This window comes from Neodiprion fabricii, chromosome 7, assembly GCF_021155785.1.
Source record: "Neodiprion fabricii isolate iyNeoFabr1 chromosome 7, iyNeoFabr1.1, whole genome shotgun sequence".
NCBI classification, from domain to species: Eukaryota; Metazoa; Arthropoda; class Insecta; order Hymenoptera; family Diprionidae; genus Neodiprion; species Neodiprion fabricii.
In genome coordinates this window covers 2,273,084-2,297,445 of record NC_060245.1, presented here as the reverse complement: position 1 = coordinate 2,297,445, position 24,362 = coordinate 2,273,084, and the positions used below count along the sequence as shown (strand labels likewise).

The following is a 24,362-nucleotide window of genomic DNA, read 5'->3' as shown; positions in this document are numbered from 1 at the left end:
ATTTTCTCCGTAGATAAAAGCTTAGGCGGCATGCCGCAGTGAAAGAAAATTGTCGGTTTTTAGACTCATGGATTGTCCGGAGATGATGATTACGTCTTACCAATCGGGTCCACATCCACTAGATTCAAGATTCGAGATTTCTGTTTTCTCATCTCGGTTTCATATTCTCTTACCTTTACTTGTCGCGAATTTTAAAGCTCCCCGATTCTTCTTCGACAGTGTCAGATAATTCGCAAGCATTAACGAAATTTACGATATTTATTAAGGATGACGGAGTCGAAAGTTTAGTCGAGAAATCTTGAGAACAGAAAAACGGGAAGATGAAGGTTGAGTGAACAAATGATCTGTGATAATTCGGGAGATGACAGGCAGTTGAGGAAAAAGGTAGACGCCTGCTGGTTTACTAACGACTCTGACGCGTGACCGATAACAACGATGGCAAGTAGAGTAGAGCAGCAGACGACGCGATAGGTCGCTGCGTAAACGGTACGGAAATTCGTGTTTAGAAAATTAGCCTGTCATTTCCGGTCCCCTTCTCCGTAGGAGGAGTTATTCGTCACCGGTGCAAAATACGCCACCGCGCCGCAGGTGTCGGGCATTCTCGCTGGCTAACAATAAGTAAGAACGGGGTGGAGGAGGTGCTGTCAGAAAATAAAGTAAATGTAATACCTGCAGCCTGGAGTTGGCGGAGGTGGAAGCGATAAGATCTGCCGGTGGGACAACGCCAATCCTGTTCTAAGGGGGTTGGTTGAAAAGCAGAATAAAACTGTAATAAAAAAAGAAAAACCACCACCCCGCGTACTCGAAACACGCGCACGTATATCTGTATATATATTTTATCGTACCTACACAGACAAGCGCGTAATTGACAAACGTCAAACCGGACAGCAGCGGGCCGGAATTACACCGTGAAATTGAAATTGCCCCGTTGTCCGACAACTTGGTGTATACCGTGTATAGATATTATTACGAGACAGAGAGAAAGAAAGAGAGAGCGAGAGAGAGAGAGAGATATACGTCGAGATATCTGCGCACGGATAGATAAGCCTGCGAAAAAGCGTGACTGAATAAATTCGATGGTCGTTTAATTATTCAAACACCTTGCTCCACATACCCACCGACTCTTTTCACCTACTCTTCTACTCCGAATAACACGAAAGCCTCTCACTCAACATCGCCATTCACACTTCGGGCCGGACTAACTTGGAGCGTAAATCAATTTATAAGTTCCAGATTCTTAGTTAAACGTAGTCTTCGGTGTTCTTATGATCAAGATGAGGCAAACGATTGAATAGAGAGAATGAGTTTCACACTGTTAAATTGACATCAAAACCATTAGCAGAGAGCGTGAACCAAGCATTAACGATGACTTCTTCAACGTTGATTGTACGGTCAAGACGAGACGAACAATTGAATCTCACGCAAGATTAGCGAGTATCGAGCTGTTTATTGATATTGGAGGATCAGTCGAGAGTGCCGAACCCAGATTTTTAGTACCTAGTATCTACGCGATCAAGACGAGGCAACGAACACTTTAGCCTCGAGCGAGTTCCAAGTTGTTTGCATTCAATTCGACGATTGATCGGAGCAGAAACTAGACGGTAATTTGAATCCACGTGCACGCCAGTAGATACGACACGATGCAGGTTCGGTTTTATACTACGGACAGATGGAGATACCAACACACACGAAAGGCGGCATGTGTCCTGATATATGAGATTAAATATTTAATATCAGAGAAAACTGAAAAACGTAGGTAGCGGTGGGTGGGAAAGGTGGTGGGTTGCACCCCCGTATGTTCTGGGCAGTTCCCTCTCGTGACAAAAGTACAACACCGTGGTACTCCCGCCCGTCTATAGGTACCGCAGGATAATGCCGGTCGACATTTCCGCATAGGAAGCCGTGCATTAGGCTATCAGATCAAACACGCGTGTGCTATACGAAGTAGTATCAGGAAGGCGGAGGGTGAAAGGAAAGCCTGCTTTACGTGATTAGCCGCAAGGAACCGCGGCTTCGCGTTCACCCGACAATTCCACACAAACACCTGTTCAATTCGGCAAACAAAATCGAGAAAATAAAAATGAAGCAAATCCTATATTCTCCGGCCTATTTTATTATCCGGTTTTTTTTCAGCCGGTTCGTTACGAGAATTTGCGATGATGAGCGAGGAGCGGTGGATAGCCGGGAAAGTTTTTGGTCCGTCGTTCATTGGCGGTGGTTGAAGTTAGGGGGTCGAAAGGCCGATCTGTGTGTGTGTGTGTGTGTGTTGAAAAGTTTTTTTTTTAACCAGGTCCAGTGAAAAATTGCATCGGGATCGTGGGCGTTCTCGTCTCCCCCTTTTCGCCTCATCCTCCTACTCCTGCTTCTCTTCTCTTTGCGTTACAAAGCTAATTATGGCCTGCTGAATGGATGTATTTTTGAACATTTGTCGTGTCGACCTCGGGCGTTTCTACCTTGCCCCGCAACCCTCGAGTCAACCCTTTCGCGGAATAACGACTCGCGAGGAGAAAGATAGAGAGAATGAGAGAGAAAGAGGGAGAGACTCGCCGGCGTTGGAATACTCGAAGGACCCGCGCGACTTGGCGGCGTTTCGCGGCTAACGTTGGGCTCGATAAGAAAGGCGCTAACGGGGCGATGATGAATAAATAAAGAGACTGGGACGGGGTCGGGCCAGTATCTTCTGGATCTGTGGCTACTCAACCTAATTATAATCAGGCTAATGCCCGATGGCCAGTGCCAGCCTGTTCTCTCTCGACCTGGCCAAGGTGGAGCTTTGGTGGCGTCCTGGGATCGCGAGGTCACTTATCCACCGCTCCTGGGGGGTAATTAAGATTCGGACACACCCACCGCCTCGTGACAGTACCTCTCGTCTCCAGGGTGAGGGAGTGGTCAGCTCGCCTCTGACCGTAGTCACTTTGCATTAAAATGTCGTGCCGTTGAGGCGACACGAAGCCGAGGATCGCGGCATGTCGGATATGCGGAGGTGATCGGGAAACCGTCGACAAGACCCTGCCGGCTCCGAACGGGAACGTATCAAGACTTATCGTTAGTGAATCCACCTACCTGAAGTTGGAGAACCACTTGACCAGCTGCGCCGTGTTGTTCTTGTTGAACTTTATGTCAGGGAAGTACATCTTCAGAACTGCCGATGACGGGTAACGGACCCAGAAGAACATCAGCTTCGCCTTGCGCAGGTGCATCGGAGTCAGCGTCGACGAGTTCACCGTGGTTAAGGAAATACTCGTGAATATCTGGTGGGATTTGGGTTCGAGGGTCGTTCGGATTTCGGGTGATCGTTCCCGATATCGCAACTCGCGGTATCCGGTGCGTGGCACATCCGGAAAAAAAACAACGAAGACGACAACAACAACGGAATATAAAACGAAAAGAAAATAAAAAAAAAAAAAAATGAAACACGTATTACCCACGGAGTTTCTTGACTTTGAAATTGGATTAGAAATCGTACAAGGTGGGTGAGTCGCGGAATAGGTATCTAATATCGGAGGCAGGTTGACCCCAACGATTGGCCGCAAGTCTCAACGGAAGCCTTACTTTTTCCTTAACTGTAATGGGATCTCCCGATGTGGTTTCATCGCATTCTTATTCGCTTAATCCCCGATGTTCTCTCCTTCTGTTTTACGTATATCTATATATTTTTCACGTCTTTTCACCCGCCGTGTTACCAATGAATGATATCTGGCTACCGTATCGAGTTTCCCGACCTACGTACGACTATATAAGCCACCCTTGCGTACGCCCGATTCCCACACTCCCCCGCCCTCTTCCTACGAACCGATTTTAAAAATAAAATATCAAAAAACGGTGCCAATATTTAACAAGGGAATCCGTCAGTCGCGGCGGTGCGTTATTTTTTTTAATTTTTTTTTTGTATTTGCGCTTTTTTTTTCGTCCATTTTTACCGAGTTACCGTCGACCTACCCCACGGAAAAATAGCGGCATTGATTTTACATCAAAGGCTTGCGACAAAAAAGTGACAAAAAAGTTGTCATCGTCAACGATGAAGCGCCGATCGAACATTGAGGCCGCGTGGTACGAGCTACGGGATGCGGGCTTGTGTCGTTGAATGAGCTGAACGCGATAATCGGGGTTGTCTCTGCGCCGTGTGTTTTCCCCTCTTTTTGATAATTTCTTGCTTACTTTTTTCCGTCAAAATTACGCCAAAGTTCAGCCTCTCGGTATATCCCATCTAACACGCGGAGAGCCGTTGCCCTGCCCACGGATATGAACTTTGTCCGTCCAACTTGGCTCCCGGAAAACTAATCTGACCCGCCTTGCTGCTGCTGCTTGCTCAGTTTTAAAACTCGAAGGCAGCCCCCGAAGGCCGTAAGCAAACCCCGCGATATTCAACCCTGACGAACTTTCCACCACTCGTCGTATCTACTCGTAAATAGTTCTCTCCGCTCATCTCGCTGTGGTCACATAGCTCGAACGGAACGCCATGTACGTAATAATATCTGTCTACGCGGATCCTCAAAAATTCGGAAAGGAACCACTCGACAATTTTGTCATCAGTCTTGGATTGACGGTGAACCATCTGTCACGATGGAGCAGAAATCTTCGCTCGGTCAAAATCGATTCATTTCATTGAGACTACAACTATTCTGTTCTCGAAGGTTTCCGACCCAAGTGTAGCTTTTTACCATTACTGTCATTCTATAGATATCACAACTCGCAATATTGGAACACCTTTGAAATTGAATGAATTTGGTCAATTCAAACAGCCTCGTTCCGACCAGCTTGTAATAACCCTTGGAACAACTTGACGATAATGCTGAAGGATCGTCAATCGATTATGATTTCACAGAGCAAGAAAAATCGACCGTGCTTCATCACTGTGTGACGAAAACTTGAGAGCCTACGAGTATACATATGTTCATTCACCGTCTGCAGTTAATTCTGGAGGATCGAAACGATTGTTACTTTCCGAACGTTTGAAGCTTAGCGAGAGTTTTCATTATTGCGAGAACAAGTACTAGCAAAGGATATTGTAGGCTGAATCCCATCGTAGCTGATGTCCCCGGAGTTGCAATCGCTCCCCCGATCGTTACTGTCCATCCTGAGGTGACCGTAGTCCGGACTGCCGTGTTGCGCGGCGGCGAGGAGGGCCGGATGAAGCATCGCCGGGGGGTGAGGTAGGGGTGGTGAGTCCCTCAGTTCGACGCCACCCCCGGGAGGACTGGCCGGCAGGTGATGAGGCCCAGGCGGCGGAACCTGACCCGGGTGTCCGCCGTGAGGGTTGAAGAACGGCGAGTAGGGCGAGAACACTTGGCTCTCGTGGAGGCTTGGGTTCGGTATTGCGACGCTGGTCGGTAGCGAGACCGGCAGCATCGGGGGTGGCGCGTGGTACGGTCTTGGGGGTGGCGGAGGTGGAGGACTCTCGCTGCCTCCCTGGGGACCGTTGCCATCCTGCGCCAAGATCCGGGATACCGTTCTCGGTGTGATCCTCGTGTCCGTCACCTGGAATTTAGACTGTTTTATCGGTCGTTTTTTCATTTTCGTTCAAGTCCCAGGATCGTCGAATATATGATAAAGAAGACGAACTATGATATTAGAGACATCAACAAGGTTTTTCCTAACCCTCTTAACATTATTTTCTCTTTTTGTTGCAACATTTTTTTTCTCTTCTAACTAGATGCTACCTATTCGTTTTTAGATACAAACTTTTTTCGATCTTTGATGAATTGACTTCTGAATCATAAAGATAATGCGATTCTTATTTATTTTTTTTTCTAACTTGAAGCGTATTAATAAAACTTTTTCAGTAATTTTTTCTCCAGTTATAGCACACGTTCTTACGGTTACGGTCAAATCAAGACGTTCGGAGACTGCCAGAGTCTATTCGAACGCCTTCTCAAATTTCTTTTCTTTTCTTTTTTTTTTTCAAAAAACCCCCCTCTGACAAATCAACCAGAAGTAAAACCAGATACTTCATACATCCGTCTAGATAAAGAGTCTCTACGTTATGGTCAAGTTATGGTACGCGTCGAAAAAAAGTAGCGAGCATTTTTTCTTCATCTCCGTGTGACACTCCACGCGATACTTGAATTAAATCAGTTCTACACGTCCAATCGACCTTTCGAAATGTAAATTATCGGAAAGCAGAGTCAAAGTTATATCTTCTCACCTTATGCCGTTTCTTTTTCGGTGTTATGACGAGCGAAAGGGCCTCATTCTGTTCAGCATCCCTGCTGTCCCGTTCATCGGCGGCCGCCCTCATGTTGCAATACTGTTCTCTCTGGGCAGCTTCGCGCTGCTGCTGTTCCCTCTGCTGCTGTTGCTGGGCCTGCATCGAGGCCATAGCGTATATCGTGGGTGGTTTCGGGGTTTGAAACATAGCGCTACCGGCCCTAACGTGCGGCGGTAGCTGATTTATCTGGTTTATATTGTTTTCCGTAGGTCCGGAGTGGGGCCCGTGTGGTCCCATCGATCCGAGCTGAGGAAATCCGGGCTGCTGCGAGGGCGGAGGTCCGCCATTGTGTGCCCCACGGGGCCCGTTGGGTCCGGTGGGTGGCTGCGGCGCGGCACCCCGGTCGACGACCTTGGTCCTTGGCGATTTCCGTTCGAGTAGCTGACTGGCCAGGAGCAGGTCCTTGTTCAGCTGCTCCGCGGCTGCCTGAGCAGCCTCGCTCTGTTTCCCGACGAATCTCCGCTGCTGAACGAACCTTGTTACGATACTGTCTATCAGGTTCGTCAGCGACGAGGTTATCTCGGTCTTCAGTATGTCCGCGAGACCCTCGAGATCGGCCCCGGTTATCTGGCTCCCCGAGCCCCCCGCGGCGCCTCTAAACACCGAAAGCCTCTCCTGGAATTCCTTGTGGTGTTGGAGCGGCGTCGAGGTCTGAATAGGGGGTTGAGGTGTCGCGGGGGTCGCGCCGACGCTTTGGTTCTGTTGCTGTTGCTCCCGCTCTCGCTGGCTCGGTGGCTGTGGCGAGTTCTGTTGCTGTTGCTGATGGTGCTGGTGGTGTTGTTGTTGCTGCTGTTGTTGCTGTTGCTGCTGCTGTTGCTGCTGCTGCTGCTGTCTCACCGCCGCCTCTTGGTGCTGCTTCATCCGTTCCAGCGCCGCGTGCTGCTGTTCGAGGTACAGCTTGTGGCCCATGTGGTACATCGCCGCGGCTGCCGCGTGCGGATGATCGGGAGGCAGCGTGGGCAACCCGTTGTAGGGTGGCGGATGCGGGCGCGGGGGCCGCGGGGGTGGTTGCGGTTGCTGCTGGGGGCTGGCGGGCGCTTCGCCGCTCTCACCAGCCTCGGCCTCCATGCGACTGCAGAGCTGAACGTACTTCTGTTGCATCTCGGCAAGCTGTTCCTGCATCGTTCTCAGCTGAGACTTGAGCGCGTCCTTCTCGACGCGCTTCTGCCGTATGGTGGCCGGGTCCTCGTCCTCGTCGGTGTCGTCATCGTCGTCCAGCATCACGTCGGCCACCCCCTGATGGAGCACGTGGTGCACCTGCTGCTGCTGGGGGTGGTAGAGCTTCCGTTTCTTGCACCCGTTAACCGGGGGCGGTTGCAGCGCCGGACTGCATCGCATCGTACTTACGATATTCTCGACTCGCGCGCGTTTTATCTCCGTCGACGGCGAGCTCGCCTCCGTCTTGGGGATGACCGGACACGGCGAGTGACTCGGACTCCGCTTCACGCTCGCCGCTGACGCCGCCGCTGCCGCCGCTGCGGCCGCTGCCGATTCCTGCAGCTCCTCTTTCACCGTCACCGATACCGAACGCGGCACTGACGGACTAGGCGGTAAACTTTGCTCGCAATCACTGCCGTCTAAATTCGCACCCGGCTCCATTCCCGCCTCCGCGAAAGCCTCTTCCATCGCCCTAGCAGCGGACGCCGCATCCTCGGCACTGTCCTCCGCGTCACCGGGCATCACGACGTCCCGCTCGACGGCGTGAGACGAGCTCAACATGTTGTTGCCGTCAGCACTGTCCTCCCCACCACTTTGCACCGCGCCACCACTAATGCCACGCGCACTGACGTCACTACCGTTGGTTTGCTGCTGCTGCTGTTGTTGTTGTTGCTGCTGCTGGGAGTTTTGTTGCTGGTGTTGCTGGGACTTTAGAAGCTCCGTCGTCGTGTTATTGTTGTTATTGTTGTTGTTGTTGCTGTGTATCGAGTTGTTGTTGGTCGGCTGTTCGGGGACCGATAACGCGGCGAGTTTCCGCCCCTGCAGTATGTCGCGGAGCATGTGCTGCGTGAGCTCGGCGGCTGTGGCTGGGTCATCGCAGTTAACGGCACCCGGCTGCAAGCTCGAGGCCGAGTCCATGCCGGCACCGGTCATCACGTGGCTGCCCTCCGGTGGCGATCCGCCGGCGTCGCTTGCCTGCTTGACTTGCCGGCCGAGTATTTCGTTGAGCATTTTGGCGGGGCCAAAGCCCGACGCACCGAAAAAACCGAAGGCCGCGTGGCCGGAATGCTGGCTCGCCGGCCCCGTCGTCAGGTGTCCTCCACCGCCTCCGCCTCCACCTCCACCTCCGCCTCCACCTCCGCCGACACCCTGGGCTCCACCGGGTATCTGCTGCTGCGGTGACCCACCGCTGAATATCGCGCTGTACAGACCGCCGTTGAGGAAGGACGGACGCGAACTGAAGTTCGGTATGCTCGAGTAGCTGTTGCGCGGCTCGCCGGCGTCCACGCGCTGTCTGGTGCGCTTATGCTTCTTCAGAAGCTGCTGCTGTTGCTTGCTCTCCGTCGTTGCTCCGTAGAGGGCGAAACAGTCAGTCTCCTCCTCCGATGACATCATCGGCCGTCTGGTTGGTCGGCCGCCCGAAGGCCTCCGCTTCCCCTCCCCGCCAGGGCTTCTTCACCCCCCCACCCCGTCGCACTCGATAAGCCCCACCGAGCCCTCCTCGCGTAGCCTGCTTTCGCCCCGCCGTCTCCTTCTCCTTCTTCCCTTTCAGCCCCCCACCCCACCCCCCTGCCGACCCTTCGCCTTCCTTCCCGCCTTCCCCTACGCAGCCCCAACGACGACGTCGCCGTCGCCGCCTTCTCCTCCTTCTTCTCCTTCTCCTTCCCCCTGCTTCACGCCGCCGCCGCCGCCGCCGCCGCCGACGCCGCCGCCTTTTTCTCCACCCCCCTCCTCTGACGACGACTTCGCTTCCCTTCTCCGCCTCCTCTCTCCTCCTGCTGCTGCTGCTGCTGCCGCTGCCGCCGAATCGAGGCCTGTTCCTCGTCTCTTCCTCGCACCTGCTCGCGACGTCGACCCCTGGGTACCCGGCTCCCTGCGTCGTCCCCCTATTTCTTTCCCCACTTTTCCTTGCGGCGGGGGGTCGACGCTTGCAGCTGGTGGTGTTTTGGAACTTTTTGTCGTATCGTTAATGTTGTCGACTCTTGATGATTCGACCCGATCGGGATGATCGCTGTTTTTCTCGTTGACGACGTCGTGAACCGGGCGGGAGGTGTCGCTCTTATCTTTCGGCTTCTCCTGCTCCCGCCTGAGAGCTGCATCCTTGCGGAGCACGCCAGAGGGCTAGTTCGCCCCGCAGCTCACCCTTTCCCTTATCCCTAAATCTACTCCCGTTTTTTTCTCTATTTGGCTTATCCAGATCCGTCTGAAACAGGCAGAAAATAATTCACCTTTCATTAATCGAGATCGAATAGTACCGATGATGCAAATACAAAAGTCCCTACATCATGCAGTAGATATCCACCCTCTTTACACATGCGTCAAGACCGTAAGAAATTTGCTCCGCCCGCAGCGATCTTTGTTCGAAGTTTATCCAGACAAGTTTCTATTGCAGTCAACTCGACTGCCATGCACCCAGACGTTACAGAATCGTACAAGTAGGATCGATAGTTTGCAAAAGAAAAAAATAATTGATAGTCTCGTGTGCGGTCGTCCTCGAGCAGCTCAGACTTTGCGGGGGGTCTCGCGGTCAAACCTCAAGGGTTGGCATCTGCACCTGAACACTCAGTAACACTGCCAGTGCAACATCAATGATTCACGCAAATCGCAGAGTACGCAGCGGGTAAAAGCTGCGGCTTTAATATCGCGCGGATTCCTCTTTTCTTCTTTTTTTCCTATCTACTCTACTCCCCGTACGTTCTTTAATTTTTCTGTTTACAACGGTGCAACCTCACTGCATGGCTTATCTCCTCCCCTCTCATTCCTCCTCCCCCTCCCCCCCCTCTCTCTCTCTCTCTCTGTATCTCCTCTTTAACGCGCGACCCGATCACGCGCATTATATTCATCGAAGTCTGCAGCTCACATACTTGAGGCTACTTTCAATTCCCGCGACGCACATATTCGCACCAACCATGGCAACTTGCCACCGCGATTAGATACCCATCGTTCTCACCGCACAAGCCAACTAACTAACTAACTAACCGACCAACTCTTGCGGTTTTATCGTATCGCGGCAACCGCCCATTCAAAGACTCACTCCGGCAGACTTTCCCGCCTCGGATCGAAGCTTCTTTCCAAGGTGCACAGCTGAGCTCCACCACCTGCCAGTCCCCTTCGCGAGGAGACCAACGCTACGAAAGAACCACCGCGCGGACCAGAAACCTTCGATACAGTCGGGAAGATCAGGCAGCCGGTGTATTCTTGACGAAATCAGATAGAGACCACGAGACACCAAACGGCGCATCGTTTCACACCGATATAATCGATTACTCCTCGGTACTGTGCCGAAGAGCATCGATGCCACTGGGCCAGCAGGTGACGTTATCGCGATACAGAGCATGTGTCCACCTCGATGCCGAAAGGCGGCATATGGCTCGAGGGAAAAATTTCGTTGCCAGATAAGGCTGGCCGGTTCACTTGGCCGTGGACGTGGGTGGGGTTCGGCTTCGAGGGGGTCCCGAGCGCTCCCATGCTCGAGACAAAAGGTGTGCAGGGTGACACCGGAAGCGGCCTCGGGAACCGAACCTATTCCTCCTTCCCTCTCTAGCCTGCGTTACAGCGACGCAGTCGGAAGTAAATGTGAAGGTGGGTAATTACCGCGGCCGATTCGGACTCCAGCCACCCGCAGTTCTGCGTCCGGTAGACTCCGATATCTGCAGACTTCGTTGCCGCCTACGAACGACGCGACGCGAGTCGACGCGACGCCACGGACGGACGAGCAGAGAGGAAGGTACAGAGAAAACTAGGTGTTCTCGTCATTATCCGTATGTATGCGCGGTTCTGTTGTTGTTCTGCATCGTGCAGAACGAGCCGGAGAGAAACGACAAAAAAGTTTTAAAAAAAGAAGAAAAAATAGAGTCCCGAACAGAAACGATGCCGCATTTATTTATTGTCTTCTGGTTATGCCTGAGCTGCTACTTTGAGTCGGCCAGTCAGATGAATAATACCGTACAGATAACCCGCTCGGTTTTCACCAGAGGAGGAAATCGGCATCATTACAGGGAGCGGCTTATGCGTCATGGGTCCGTCGAAGTTACCAACCAGATAAGTTGAACAGTCCAGATCTTTCCTCGTCTCGAGTTCAGAGACTGTAACGATGATCAGGATCATCCGGATCTCCGAAGCAGAGTTCATTAAAACGAATTGCGCGCTTAGAGCTGCAAACGTGGATGTCGAGTTCGCTTTGCAGCGTTTACATCTTACGAGCGAGTATCTTGGAATTAATTGCTGGGAGAGTTGGAGGGACCGGCTGGTTTTCTGGTTAACGTCGTTTCTAATTAGGTAATTGGGTCGACGTTACACGAGCCTCCAACGTCAGAACGATCGTCAGTGTAGGTACGCGTGAAAAAACCTCACCCAGCGTAAAGGTTATGGGAAGATCGCACGAATTCCAGCCCCGGTCGCAGGCACGGCTGATACCGGAACTTGGAACTCACGCGATCGGTTATGACCATAGGGGGAGGGTTGCCGTTCATGCAGGTAACGCCGAGATGGACGCCACGGAGCAATTACGAGCCCGTCGTGTACGCGGTGCAAGCGCACATGTCGACCCCCGCCTGCTGCCGACGCACCCCACATGGCGTTCCATCGGCATTTTATCCGCTTGTACCCCCCGTAGGTGTCATGTGGTCGATGCGTCGTTCGCAGGGGGTGCAGGTATGGGAACCGGCGCGGGGGCATCAGTCCATGTCCTCCACGATCACGTGGAATCGCCGTTCCTGCTACCCTTCACCCTCCACCCTCAACGATCAACAGCTGATTGTTGGCCGCGCGGCAACAATTACGCACAGTGGATGTTGGTTAGGACGCGGTACGTCGAGGACAGGTAGGTGGGTAGGTAGAGGTACCGATGAAACTACCACACTCTGAAATGCAACCGCAGTACCTATAGCACCACAGATGCAGACACACGCATTACTACCGACGCACAACCCCGATATGCAACAAGTTGACCGGTGTCAATTGATGCGTTATTAATTGGCGGTTAATCGCGTTAATGTACTGACCGAGCTGCCGACCGACCGACCGGGGAATCCCGCTCTATCAACTACTCTGTTTTATTATTATGTGCCGCATTCAAATCATTTTAATTCATTGGCACTGTGCCAAATGCGTCTCTAGTCGCCCAGCTCACACCCACGCGTAGGCTCGGCTCGTTGTATGGATAATATGGGTTATTTACGAGCTGTTCAACGATGTTTTATAATTCGAATTTCCAAGGTGTGATTTCAACGCTTATGCGGAACGCAGATAATTGCAGAATCACTAGAGTTAGGTGTTACGTTACAACGTTGGAAAACAATACGAGAGACCAAAACAAAAATGATGCAATTTTCTACAAGTAATACAGCTTATGCAGTAATAAACTTGAAACTAAAAACTAAATCTAGGACTACTGAAGTCTAAGTTTTCGTTCGAGTTGATCGGGGCTTCCTTTGCCGATTGTATCTGTAAATACATTTCTGGAGAATTTATTCTCATGACTTCTCGGTCTGTGGGAAAAGACGTCTGTATAATACCGACGACCTGACGCCGTTCGAAGGGTGCAAAAAAAAAAAAAATCCACGGAGACTAATTCCATCTCTTTCTATTTCTCGCTAGAGCCACTGCTAAGAAACTCGGTTAGTTCAACGGTCCTTGCCCTCAAAGGCGTAGGGTGAGAAAATGATCGGTTCAAAGTTGCCCCGCGAGTTCGAGATGAAACGAAGCGACGTGAACTCCTCTTTGATCGCGTTTCATCCGCACTGTCAAAACATCGGAGAGAGAGAGAGAGAGAGAGAGAGAGAGAGAGATCGGTGCCGAGGATTTCAACGCTCTTTTGATGGAAATTTTGAGCCCAAGGATCCTCAGCGTTCGACACCCTTGGCTGCGAGTCGCGAGGGGGCCCCTCGAGTCGTCTTGTTCAGGTGGTTCCTCGGCCGGGTAACTGAGGGGTTTAAAGGGCCAGGTAGAGCTCGGCCCCTCGGCTTTAAGATCCTCAACAGTCGACCCGGTAGCCGAAGAAGCGAACGGCCGGTTTTCTTGAGGAGCGCGTGCCAGCTGCCTCGACGATGTGAGCGAGGCGTAACGGACGCCGATGGCTTCTTAAGGTCGAACCCATTGAATTTAAACGGCAGCGCGTCTTGAAAGGAAGGGGGACGGTTGACGGGCCCAACGTCTTAAAGCCCAAAGACGGTTACCTATCCGAGCACCACGAGGAGGAATCGTCGCGGCGTTTCGCCCCCCTTGGCATCAGGCGTTTCCTCCTTGGCAGGCGGTTGGGCGTCGGGCATACCGGCAGCATATTGGCATCATCGGTGTTACGCCGTTGGATTACGAGACGGGATATTATCCTTGGTTGGGTATCGTGGCCGCGAGCCAGAGCGACATCCTAGTCAGATTATTACATCCCCGAGACCTGGACGATGGTAGTGGAGAAATCGCGTCCTCTAATTGCGTTCAATTGCCAAGGTTCACCCTGACTGCACGTCTATGCGGCTTATTGTGGGCGACGTCGCGACTTCCAGAAGACGTTTTCATCGAGCCTCGGGCACTGCCGCTTCCTGATGTGCGGCTACGCCGGGCGGCAGATGTGGGTACGTGCAGCAGGAGGTCCAGTGGTCGTCCGATCATTGAAGCCAATCAGGCAGTGATTGACCGTAATGGACTTGCGTCTTGTCCCCTATCCCAGGGGCGCTCAGCTACGGGACAGGAGAGCCGGGTCGCCGTGGCTCTGATGCCGGCCGCGAACGCCTTGGATTGGGCACCCGGCAATCGCCTCGCGCAAGTGACTAGGACACAGGATGAAGGCTGTGCCGGAGAGTGAGTGAGTGAGTGAGTGGCCGGTGGTATGATAATGAGGAAGGTGACTTCCGATGACGACCCGTCTGATCTGGCGACGCACATGCGCGCCTATATATACCTAACGCTAAAACGAACGTTGACAGAGACGACGATCGTTCGCCGAAGAGCGTTCTCTTCTCTCTTATCAATTCCTTCTCCTCCTCTTCCGACGACGACGACGACGATTTTCGGTACAGGATTCTATGTCCCAGAGGTCGAAAGGTCGAAGCTATTAAAAGCAATCGACAACGACGACGACGACGACGGTGACAGAGTCGAGGAATTGGAAGATTGGATTTTAATGCCGCGAGATGGGGGAGCCATTCTCGCAAAACCAGCCTGCTGGAGTCAAGCGCAGGTGAAATGTTCCTCTGGTACCATTACGATGCTATGATCGGATGATTGTGGCTTCGACGTACTCGGAATATCGCGCTGTTGGGGCGGTAATAGCTTGCCTGAGTGTGTTTGTGACTGCGCGTGTGTGTGTGTGTGTGTTAGCGCGCCCTAAACAAGCTGTTTAGACGACTTTAAGTTAACCCGAATTGACTCAATTGGATTAACCGCGCCCGGCGACACTTGGGAACAAACGTTTCACTCCGCATTGACGTGGATTAAACGCAAACGCGGCGATTCCGCGTCACCGAAAACCGCTCTCGGCGTGGTATACGTACCTACTATATATAAACCGAGATGATGCTTCTCATGCAAATTATCACTATATACATATACTATTATGTGTATAAACGCGTCAAGTTTGTTTTGTCAACTCTGATGCTGATCTCGTTTCTCGTGCTTTTTTTTTTTTACCGTCCTCCTTTTTTCACGCGAATTGAGCTGGTTAACCGAATTGACTTGCTTAAGCAACGCTTCCGGAAATGAAACCAGCCTCTGTACTCGCGGCTCGCCCGATGCGCAAAATTAGTAATCAAGAACCACGATCATTCTCGTGTGGATATAATTATTATTCGAGAAAAGCCACTGTTACACATTACACTCCGTGAGAAGATAACAATTAAGTATTCTCTCCGGAAATGACCTCTCCAAGGTATCTTTACGTCGAAAAATAAGCCATCATCAGCTGGACCGTGATGCGTATACGCTTCGAGATTGACCCTTTTAGTCATGCAATTCGGTTTTGTTTTTTTTTTTCCACGAAAGTCCAATTATACGTGCTCCTATTTATTTTGCAACATTTCTCAGCTAACGAATTACGTTCACGAAAATACGTTCTTTTTTTCCCGCATGTGTTTATTTATAACAATAACAAACAATCATAGATTCGCAAAAAATTCTGATCCTTCTAAAGTTCAACTACGTTTTTATCCGATAATGCAATAAAATCGAGATATATGCAAGGAGTATAAAAAAAAAAAGAAAAGAAAAAATCAAAAGTCCTACTATAGCGGTTTCTGTGTCCGAAAGGGTTAATTACAAATTCCTGGGACACTCGACAGTCGCAACTTTGTTCCGACGACCGCGTCGACCTTCACAGAAATTTTCGCGGAACTGTGAAAGTGTGCCAATCGAATCTTCACCGCGGCGCAGGGTAAAAGCGAAAGAGAAGCAGTAAAAAACTGTTCCGTTACTGGGATAAGTGTAATCGGGGGGCTGGATCACTCGAGTCGGGTCGACGGTTTCTCTCATTCCTTCAATCAACGTCAGTCGGGGAGGCCGGTGTCTAGTGTTTGCGCGATGCAAATACTCGTCGAGGCAGACGGGAGGCGCAGGATCGGAATCGGGACCGAAGTACCGAGAGGGTCCGATCGCATCCTGGGCCGACGACGACGTTCGGATCGGGCGTGTCGCGTACATTCGTCGCAATGATCCGGAGATCGGGTGGAAACAACCCGCGGGACTCGCGAGGCCTCAACAAGTGTTCCGGCGGTGTCGCCCGGCATCGGCGCAACCTTGGAACGAGAGGCGGGCCGGGGGGCCGAGAGGGACGACGAGTAACTCAAGACGTGCCTAAGTGAACCTTCCGGCCGCAGCGTGATGATAGCCCTGAGAACTAACCCGACCCCCGGATACGCGTTCCGAGCCCGTGGCCTGGGCGTCGAGCATCGGCGGCCTCTACTGGGTGTCGCAACCTCGTCGTCACCCCGAATGCGGTTTTCTCGGGCTAAGTTCGCGCCCGGCGTCCCTCGGCGTTGTTCCGTAATCACCACTTCCGGGTAATCTTAGGAGCCGGTCGATTCGGCCCCGATTAAGCGGATATATCGGGGCATCGCCGCGGGGGCGATCATTGTCCGTAAATCCAAGGCGAGTCGGTTCGCCGATGCTGATCGTTGGTAATAACATGTTTGTACTGTGACAGGCAAAGTGCCGCGCGAAGACAAATGGCATCTGTCTCTGTGACTAACCACCCCCGATCCCCTCTCACGTACCGCCCTTAAATATCCTTTTGGGCGTTTTAAGTGACGCCTTCTAGCCTCTCCGTCACCCCCGAGCTACCCCCAAAAAGCCACGGCTTGTATCCGTCCGTCCACCCGGATACTCGGGATTCTCGATTTAAGGTGTCTCGAATGGATTGATAGATGGATGGATTGATGCCGTCGTTGTAGGTAGGCACTAACGACCTTGGAATACCTTTCTGTAAATTTAAATTACAAAGTTACTGCGATTAAAAGAAAATTAGGAACCTCGCCGGGTGTAACAAATACACTGACGTTAATGTCAATAACGAGCGACGCGGTATTATGGAAAATTGATGTCGCGTGTATACACCTCGACTTTTTTTTTTCTTTTTTCACTTCTTCTTCCTTCCTTTTTTCATTCCAAACGAATCGGGGAGTCACACTCGAAAACCCAACCAAGTATCGACTCCTCCACCAGCTTGATGGTAACCTCCTCGTGTTTACAATCCATTATTGAATCGAATTCTCGGTAGGCATACGCGTTATGGTCTCGGTGATTAAGTTTCTCGAAAATGATACTTCGGGACAAAAATTGATACAATTATACTCCTGCAATCATGTATCGTACGCTGATGTTACGACAGCGACGACCGTCAATCGACTGGTTAAAATCGTTTCATACTCAACAAGTTTATGATTTCGTTTCAGATCTGACTGGAAGGAGTTGACGAGAAGTAAAAATTAGCCTCAAGTTGCTGTGCGGTCGAGTTAACTTGGTGTCGTTCCGAGTGTTCTACGAAATGGTAAGTCGAATACAGAGAAAATGTTCCTCGACTCGTTACTTTCATCGTTATTAATCAAGGCAGGTGATAATTACTCAAATTAGACTTACATGCGATAATCGTTGTCTGTAATCCCCTCTAATTGACGAAAAATCATTCATCAAGCCGGAATGGAATCGGGTGAAGATAATTCCTACCGATGACACCCAACACCGGATATAACCAACGATGGTAAAGACATTATAATTCGAGTATGGTTATACACGGAACTCTATTGCGGAACAATCGCGGTCCTCCCAGGAGACGAGGTCCACTGACCACTACTCGGGGCCACTCGTTCTCTTAGGGTTGTAAAAGTTTTGTCGAAGGCTGGAAGCGACCGATTCCCCGTCTCGATACTCTCGGACAACACTTTCCGCCGTTCGAGCTGCCGCCCCCTCGCGCGTTTCGAAGTCGTCCAGGTGTGTCTCCTTCCGTGGCCATTGTCAACGCACTGTACATATTCCGGATCTGAGATTTTTTTCCGCTGATGCTTGCGCCTTTTTTCTCTCTCTCTCCCATTTTTTTTTTTTGTCTTTTTTGTCTCTCTTCTTTATCCCCCCGGCACGAGTGCGTCGAACTTATTATACACGTCGCCCACCTACTACCGTGTAATAGCTGTACGCCAGCCATTCGAGCGTTCTTACTACACACGAAAAGAATGAATCGTATCACGAGATCCGCGTTTGTGTATGATAATTGTAATAGTGCGGGAGTCAACCGGAAGCTTCGGGTAAGCGACTCGCGCAGGGGGAACCGGAACTTTTTTTTAACACCTCTGCTTCCTTTCTCGTCTCTCTCTCTCTCTCTCTGTCTCTCTGTCGCTCTTTCACTCTTCTCAAGGGAATTTTAATTTTCGTCTTGAACTCGCGCCCCAGATTCACCGCGAAATCTCGAGCACGCTTGCACCGGAAGTCCACGATTACGCAACGCCCTCTCCCCTTCTCCCCCTTGGTGCCAAGTCACTCTTGTTCGGGAATTCGGGTAGTCGGTATCAGCGATAACCGCTCAACAAGTTTACTTTGATTTTATTTTTTTACTTGTTTTTTTTTTTTTTTTTTGTTTTCAACAAAACTTGCAGAAAATGTGGAAGTGTAGTGTAGCAACGTCGAGGGTAATAAAAGCTACCGTAATGTTCTTTGGCAAGCGGTGAAATAACGTGGGGAAGTGCCAGTAGAGTAGGAAACAAATATGTGAGAAGTTGATCATTTCGTTTCATAGACGCAAGAAGTAGATTTTACTGCCTCGTTTTACAGCCAGTAATATCGACTCTCAGGTACACCGACCTCAATAAATATATCCAAATAAAACATTAAAGACTTGACAAATATGGATAGAGAAAATGGTATAAAAAAAATAAAATAAAAAATATCGTTGCACAGTTTTGATGGCTCCAACGATGCGGCGATTTTTTTTCTTGCGATTCGTGTGCACCGTGCGAGTTGCGCCAAGTTTTCATCGTAAACAATGGAAAATGCATACACACGGGGTGGGTTGAAATTGTTGCAGAAGCCTTCGCGTCTCTGATGAATATTTCATAACCTACTCCGCAGTTCTTCGCCAGTCATTCTCCCCGGCCGATACGCTCGCCGGTTGAAGATTCTAAACGATTGTAAAGTCGGGCAGCACCGTCGCCGTCGTCGGACGTGGGATTATCGTTTATGGCTCGTCCACGTCGTTGTTCGTATAATTGATCCCCGCTTCAGGAGATATCGAAGGGTTCCCAGCAATCGCCAAGACGGCAACGAGGCTCGGTGTGATTACATGTAATATCGAATCCACCAAGGGTGGATGAGTTTTTCATGTGACAATTTTAAAATCGATGACACTCTCCCTGCTTTCCATCGTCATCCCCTTTGCGGCTCGCGGCGTAATTTACTGGTCGATGAAATTGTGTGCAAGATTCAGAACCCTTTCTTTCTCCTCTCCCTCTCTCCCTCTCTCCCGATTCTCTTATACCGAGCTCCCCTTGGAAGGGGGAATCGAATGAAAGGCACCGCGAATTTTAACAATCAGTGATCGTGACGATGACGTCCGTCCACTACGAGGTACGCCGATATTAACCGGAACTCGGGACTCGCCTTTCATTTCGGCTTCCGAGTCCGCGCTCTGCCCACTCGAGCACAACCCCTGGCGGACTGTCACATCCTGGAGAGGAGCTCCCAGGAACGGGAGCAGGGCTTGAGTGAGTCCCGTTGTGCCGCATGCCGATACTCCGGGATACACTCGGATATACGCGCGTGATTTTAACAAAACAACGGACGTCCGGAACCAACTATAAACGAGCTCGTTGTCGGCCGACGCCGATGCCGATGCCTGTGGAGCACAGTCGCACAGGTATCGCTAGTCCCCCTTCTCGATCGTTCTCTCATGCGTCGCCTCTTCGACACGGTGAGAAGTACAACTCTTACATTATGTTTGTTCGATTCCGGATGCGGAAATACCTGTTCGGATTCTATTTCGGCAGTGGGAAGACGGGGATTATCGTTTTGTCACTTTCTCAGGATAAGGCTATAAGATAGATACGTGGTAGGATGACGTCAAACTTACTTGAACAATTCTAAACGTACGTGAATTGGAAAGGATTTTATTCAACTTTGTTAACACCTGAAAATTCTAACACAGACTAAATAAAATCTGTAAGTATATACCCTAGGATCGTTCATTTTTTAAATTTTAGTTTTCTTTTTTTTTTCTTTAGGTACCACTCGAAAACTTTGTGACTGATACTGAAAAAAAATTGTCGTGAAACCTGGAAGAAGTAGAAAAATATTTTGAGATCGCTACCAATTATTGTATTATTTTTTAAATTGTTCTTATGTGTAAACCTTACGGGCTTATAGTATCGTGGTCCGATTAATTATTGTTAATAAAAATCAGTACTGAATCAGTACAGTAGTTTTATCTTTCGGATAAAAGACGAGAACAGCCAACTGCGGCATTTGTTAGGAGCCGTTTGCTGTTGATTGGTAAACGATTAATTGGACTGCGATACAAAAAAATAAACTAATATATATATACAGGCCTGTAAGGAGTACACATAAAAATGGATGAAAAATATTACAATAATCGGTGTCGGCCTGTAAATATTTTCCTACCTCCTACAGGCTTAACAACGATTTTTTTTCGGTGCTTGTCACAAAGTTTTTGATCGGCACCTAGAAAAAAAAGGTAAGAAATTAATCACCCTAATACTGAATAACGTCCCAAATTGAATGACTGACTCTGATTTTTCAAATTTATCTCGTATTTCATCAGCGAAGATTTCAGCGTGCTACAACGTAGTGACTTGTGAAATTTCATGTTTCACTTCGTAAGGTATCGGGAAAATATTACGTCTCGAAAGGTTTCAATACGAGATGCTATGATTATATACATCGAAGTTCGCAAGGCTTCGGGGATTCTTAACGATTCGAAAGGACTTAAAAAGGAACTTTCATTTGATCTCGGTAGAGCGTAAAATTTTCGCACAGAATTAAAAAAAAAAAACTCATCCCACATTATTTTTCGATTACGATAATTTGCGAGATCGCAAAAAGCATTTTTGATTCGTGGAACATTTGATGAGTAATAAAATAGCGAAACTTGAACGCATCGCGTGTCAGGAAACGGGATGTTTCTTCTCCCTCTGTGTACTTTTGTCAGGGCACAGTAGAGAGCCGACGAGGAAAGGAAGAGGGTTCAGAGTCAGCTCGGTACTGTTTACCGGGGATCCGGGGGTAGTTTTCACGCCATCGTTACCTATTGTCCAAATCGCGCCATCCAAGACACGAAAGGCGAGTGGAAGAAGAATAGACACCCGCGCAGTGTCTCATCTCTTCTCCGGAGATAAGTAACAGAGTCGTGAAAATGCCTAGCTTTCACGCTCGCGTCTCTTGTCGCGTATTTGAATAAGTAGCACTCCGGTGTGTCGAGCAATAGTCCAGGTCTTCACGGCATCGCGGCGTGAAGAAGAGTTCTTTTCATACTACCCCGGGGCGAAGCCCGTTGATCACCGCACGGAACCTCGTCCAACGATTCGTAATTTGTGCTCGCCGGTGCCCTTTAATCCATCGCCACTCGACTTTTAGTGCGATCAATTTTTCGGCTCTCTTTCCGAGGAGGGAATAAAGAGAGAGAGAGAGAGAGAGATAGAGAGAAGGAGAAAAAGGGAGCGCGACTTGGCGCCTTGTTAAATCCACCTCGCGGATTTGGAGAAGAAGTAATCGATGCCTACCGCGGCCTTGGGAGCCGAGGGGTCTTCGCGAAAACCACTTTGGCTCACCGAGCCTCGACGTTTTCTGGTCTTTCTGGTCTCCTCGGCGTCTACCTCCTTCTTCAGCACGGGAGACGTCGTCTCGATTTACATACTCTAACAACGCGAGGCGAGTCTGACTCTCCTCCCCTCTCCTCTCCTCTCCTCTCCAACGGCGTGCTCCCTCCTCTATGTACGCATCTTGTGCCAAAGTGGTGTAAGAATAAGGTTATGCCGTGTTTCCACCCGCCTGCCAGGCCAAGGGAGAACGGCTCAGGTCGGCGACGGGACGGGCGAAAGGGGTAAACCACGGGGACGGACCCGGCTTCTCCGACGCCAAGGAGAGCGTCCTTCCCTCTTTCTCGCTCTACCGCCCCTCCGGATAACGTTCTCCCGTAACCACTCTCGCATCCAACGACTACCCACTTCAGTCAACCCGCCCCGAGAACGCGCAAGGAATCATTGAGTGTCACCGGTGTATCCACCTTGCGGACGGTTCTCAACCCTTCCGAATTTTTTTTCTTACTCTCCGCTTTTTTCGTTCACTCGTTTCACTCAGCTTCTCTTCTCGTACGTATCTTACACTCTGGTAGAAAACTTTTTCGACATGTCGTTCTCACTAGCGGAGAACCAAAGGAGCAGAGAAGAAGGAAGCGGGAATCCTGAAGACCTCTTCTCTTCACCCACCGCCCACCTTTTTTTTTTTTTTTCTTCCTTTCTCCTTCTCTAATCTTCATCTCCTTACTCTTTCGTTTCCAACCCTTTTCACACGTTCGGCCAAACCTCTCAGATTTCTCTTCTCTTTCCTGAAAGGGACGCAAATCGATTTTCACTTCGAGGTTCACGCTTTCTTCTCAATGGAGTTTTTTTCGCTCTACCTACATCTCGTTAAGGAGAACACCTCGACGCGGTGGTAACACTCGCCGTTCCCTAACCTGAAAAATGGATCATTTTAAAGGAAATCACGAAGACACTTTCCTCTTCGTCATCTTCTTCCGATTATATCTCCGTTCACCGTCTTCAACAGGCGTCGCAATTATCTGTAAAAATACCGAATCCTTTAGCTTCTCCTCTCGTTCTGAAATATCTTCAACGCTCGTCTCCTCGTGACCATCATCATCGTCGTCGTCGTGGTCGTCGTTATCGTTTGACTAAATCGAAGATCCGAAGGTGGCGGTGAATCGCGAAGCGCGCTCCGGGCAGTATTGAACGGATCGTGCGAGGGTGGATGTTTTTCGGAGCAGACGTAGGTACCCTGCGCAAAAATCTCTTCCTTTCCTCCGGTAACCCCTGGTCGGATTGCTTGAGCGACTCGAGTGGGGGCGAGGGTGCGTGTGCATTGTACGGGACCCATCTTATATGCACCACCATAAGCGGAGACGAGAAACACCCCATATCCCGGTCCTGCACCTTAGCAGCGGAGGACCGAGGACTCTTTGTTCTTCGGGGGGCATTTCGCCCCTCCTGAGCCAGCGTCTGCACGCAGGCAGGCACACCGAGAGAGCTGAAATAGAGCGTTGCGACTTTCGCCCCCTATCTTACGTAGCCCGTCAAAGACGCTGCGCTGCGCGCTCGTCATCGTCAAGGGGTTGTAAAATGAAACCGAGCTTGCTCGCGAATTTTTCACCAGCGAAGAAAAAGTAGAGGAAGAAGATGACGAAGAGACGAGCGGCTGGCGATTTTCATCCTCGTTTCCATCCGGTATCTCTTCTCCGAGAGACAAGGATGAGCTGATCTTTGTTCGAGATCCCCGGGGTGGAAAATAGATGAGAAAAATCGTCGGCATAGACCGACGACGACGTCGCAACTGGTCGAAGTAGAAAACGGGAAAATCAGCTGAGACAGAGACGGAACGTCCCGTTTCGCTAGACGCGCTCTTCCAAAGGCAAGACGGGAGGAGGAGGAGGAGGAGGAGGAGGAGGAGGAGGAGAGCCTGCGGATTCCTGGAGTTGCAGTCTCGGATGAGGCTACGGGGTGCAGGGCGTACAGTCGAGGAGACCAGGAAGCGGGGCGAGGGGATTGTTAATACGTCTCCAGTGCCGTCCTGGAGATTACGGTCGTCTCGTCGCGTGTCCCGCGGGGTCGCGGCAATATCTTGCATGCGACGGTGACTGCAGCAGCAGCAGCAGCAGCAGCAGCAGCAGCAGCCGAAAGAGTCGGGAGAAGGAGGAGAGGAGTAGAAGAGGATAAAAGAGGAGGGGAGAAGAGAGCAGAAAAAAAAAAGAAAAGAAAATTGTCGGAATGAAAACTGCATCCCACGTAGAAGAAACCACCGCGTTGGTTGGTTTCGTTCGCGATTCGAACCTACCGCGACCGGCGAACCCCTTCGGGTCTTAAGAAATCAATTAAACAGAGAGAAAGAATCGACCCTGAGCGACGGGGAGGGATAGAGAGGGTGGGAGGGAGGGAGGGACGACGACGCTGCGTATGAAGTGGATGAAGTGGATGAAGTGGCGAGAGGGCGGGAGGCGGAAGACGCAAAGACGGAAGCCGCAGTAATCAGGGATCCCTCCGCGTCTCCCTGACTCCCTCCCTCCCTCCCTCCCTCTCTTTGGGCAGCCTCCCTTTCTTTCGCGGGGGAGCAAACGAGAGAGAGAGAGAGAGAGAGAGAGAGAGGGAGAGGCTCTACACCGGATCACGAAGAATATACACGAAACGTGGACGCGGTGAAATCAAGGTCGAGGGTGCGGGAGGAACGCGCAACGTTCCGCCCCATTTTCCACCCCCGAAGATCTTGCCGAAGACCGGTGAGATCCGTTCCTTGTTCG

At 50.6% G+C, this 24,362-nt stretch overlaps 1 protein-coding gene and 2 long non-coding RNA genes across 6 annotated transcripts in view; 1 reads left to right on the top strand and 2 right to left on the bottom strand.

The window, feature by feature from the left end:
* LOC124186392 (homeobox protein prospero-like) overlaps positions 1-8,804 on the bottom strand; it is a 30,489-nt gene extending 21,685 nt beyond the window's left edge. For 2 of the 4 annotated variants that reach the window (XM_046578059.1, XM_046578062.1), the window contains exons 1-3: positions 6,146-8,804; positions 5,008-5,490; positions 3,064-3,218 (exon numbers count right to left, since the gene is read on the bottom strand). In XM_046578059.1, coding sequence (XP_046434015.1) covers positions 3,064-3,218; positions 5,008-5,490; positions 6,146-8,761 — 3,254 coding nt within the window. In that variant the 5' untranslated portion in view covers positions 8,762-8,804. The remainder of the gene's footprint in view (positions 1-3,063; positions 3,219-5,007; positions 5,491-6,145) is intronic. The other 2 variants (XM_046578060.1, XM_046578063.1) reach the window with 1 other exon arrangement.
* Positions 1-24,362, top strand: part of LOC124186401 — a 212,270-nt gene that overhangs the window by 108,646 nt on the left and 79,262 nt on the right. Inside the window, exon 4 of the long non-coding RNA XR_006871656.1 lies at positions 17,248-17,342. This is a non-coding gene — a long non-coding RNA (uncharacterized LOC124186401). The remainder of the gene's footprint in view (positions 1-17,247; positions 17,343-24,362) is intronic.
* LOC124186400 overlaps positions 9,002-24,362 on the bottom strand; it is a 65,876-nt gene continuing 50,515 nt past the window's right edge. Inside the window, exon 4 of the long non-coding RNA XR_006871655.1 lies at positions 9,002-9,569. This is a non-coding gene — a long non-coding RNA (uncharacterized LOC124186400). The remainder of the gene's footprint in view (positions 9,570-24,362) is intronic.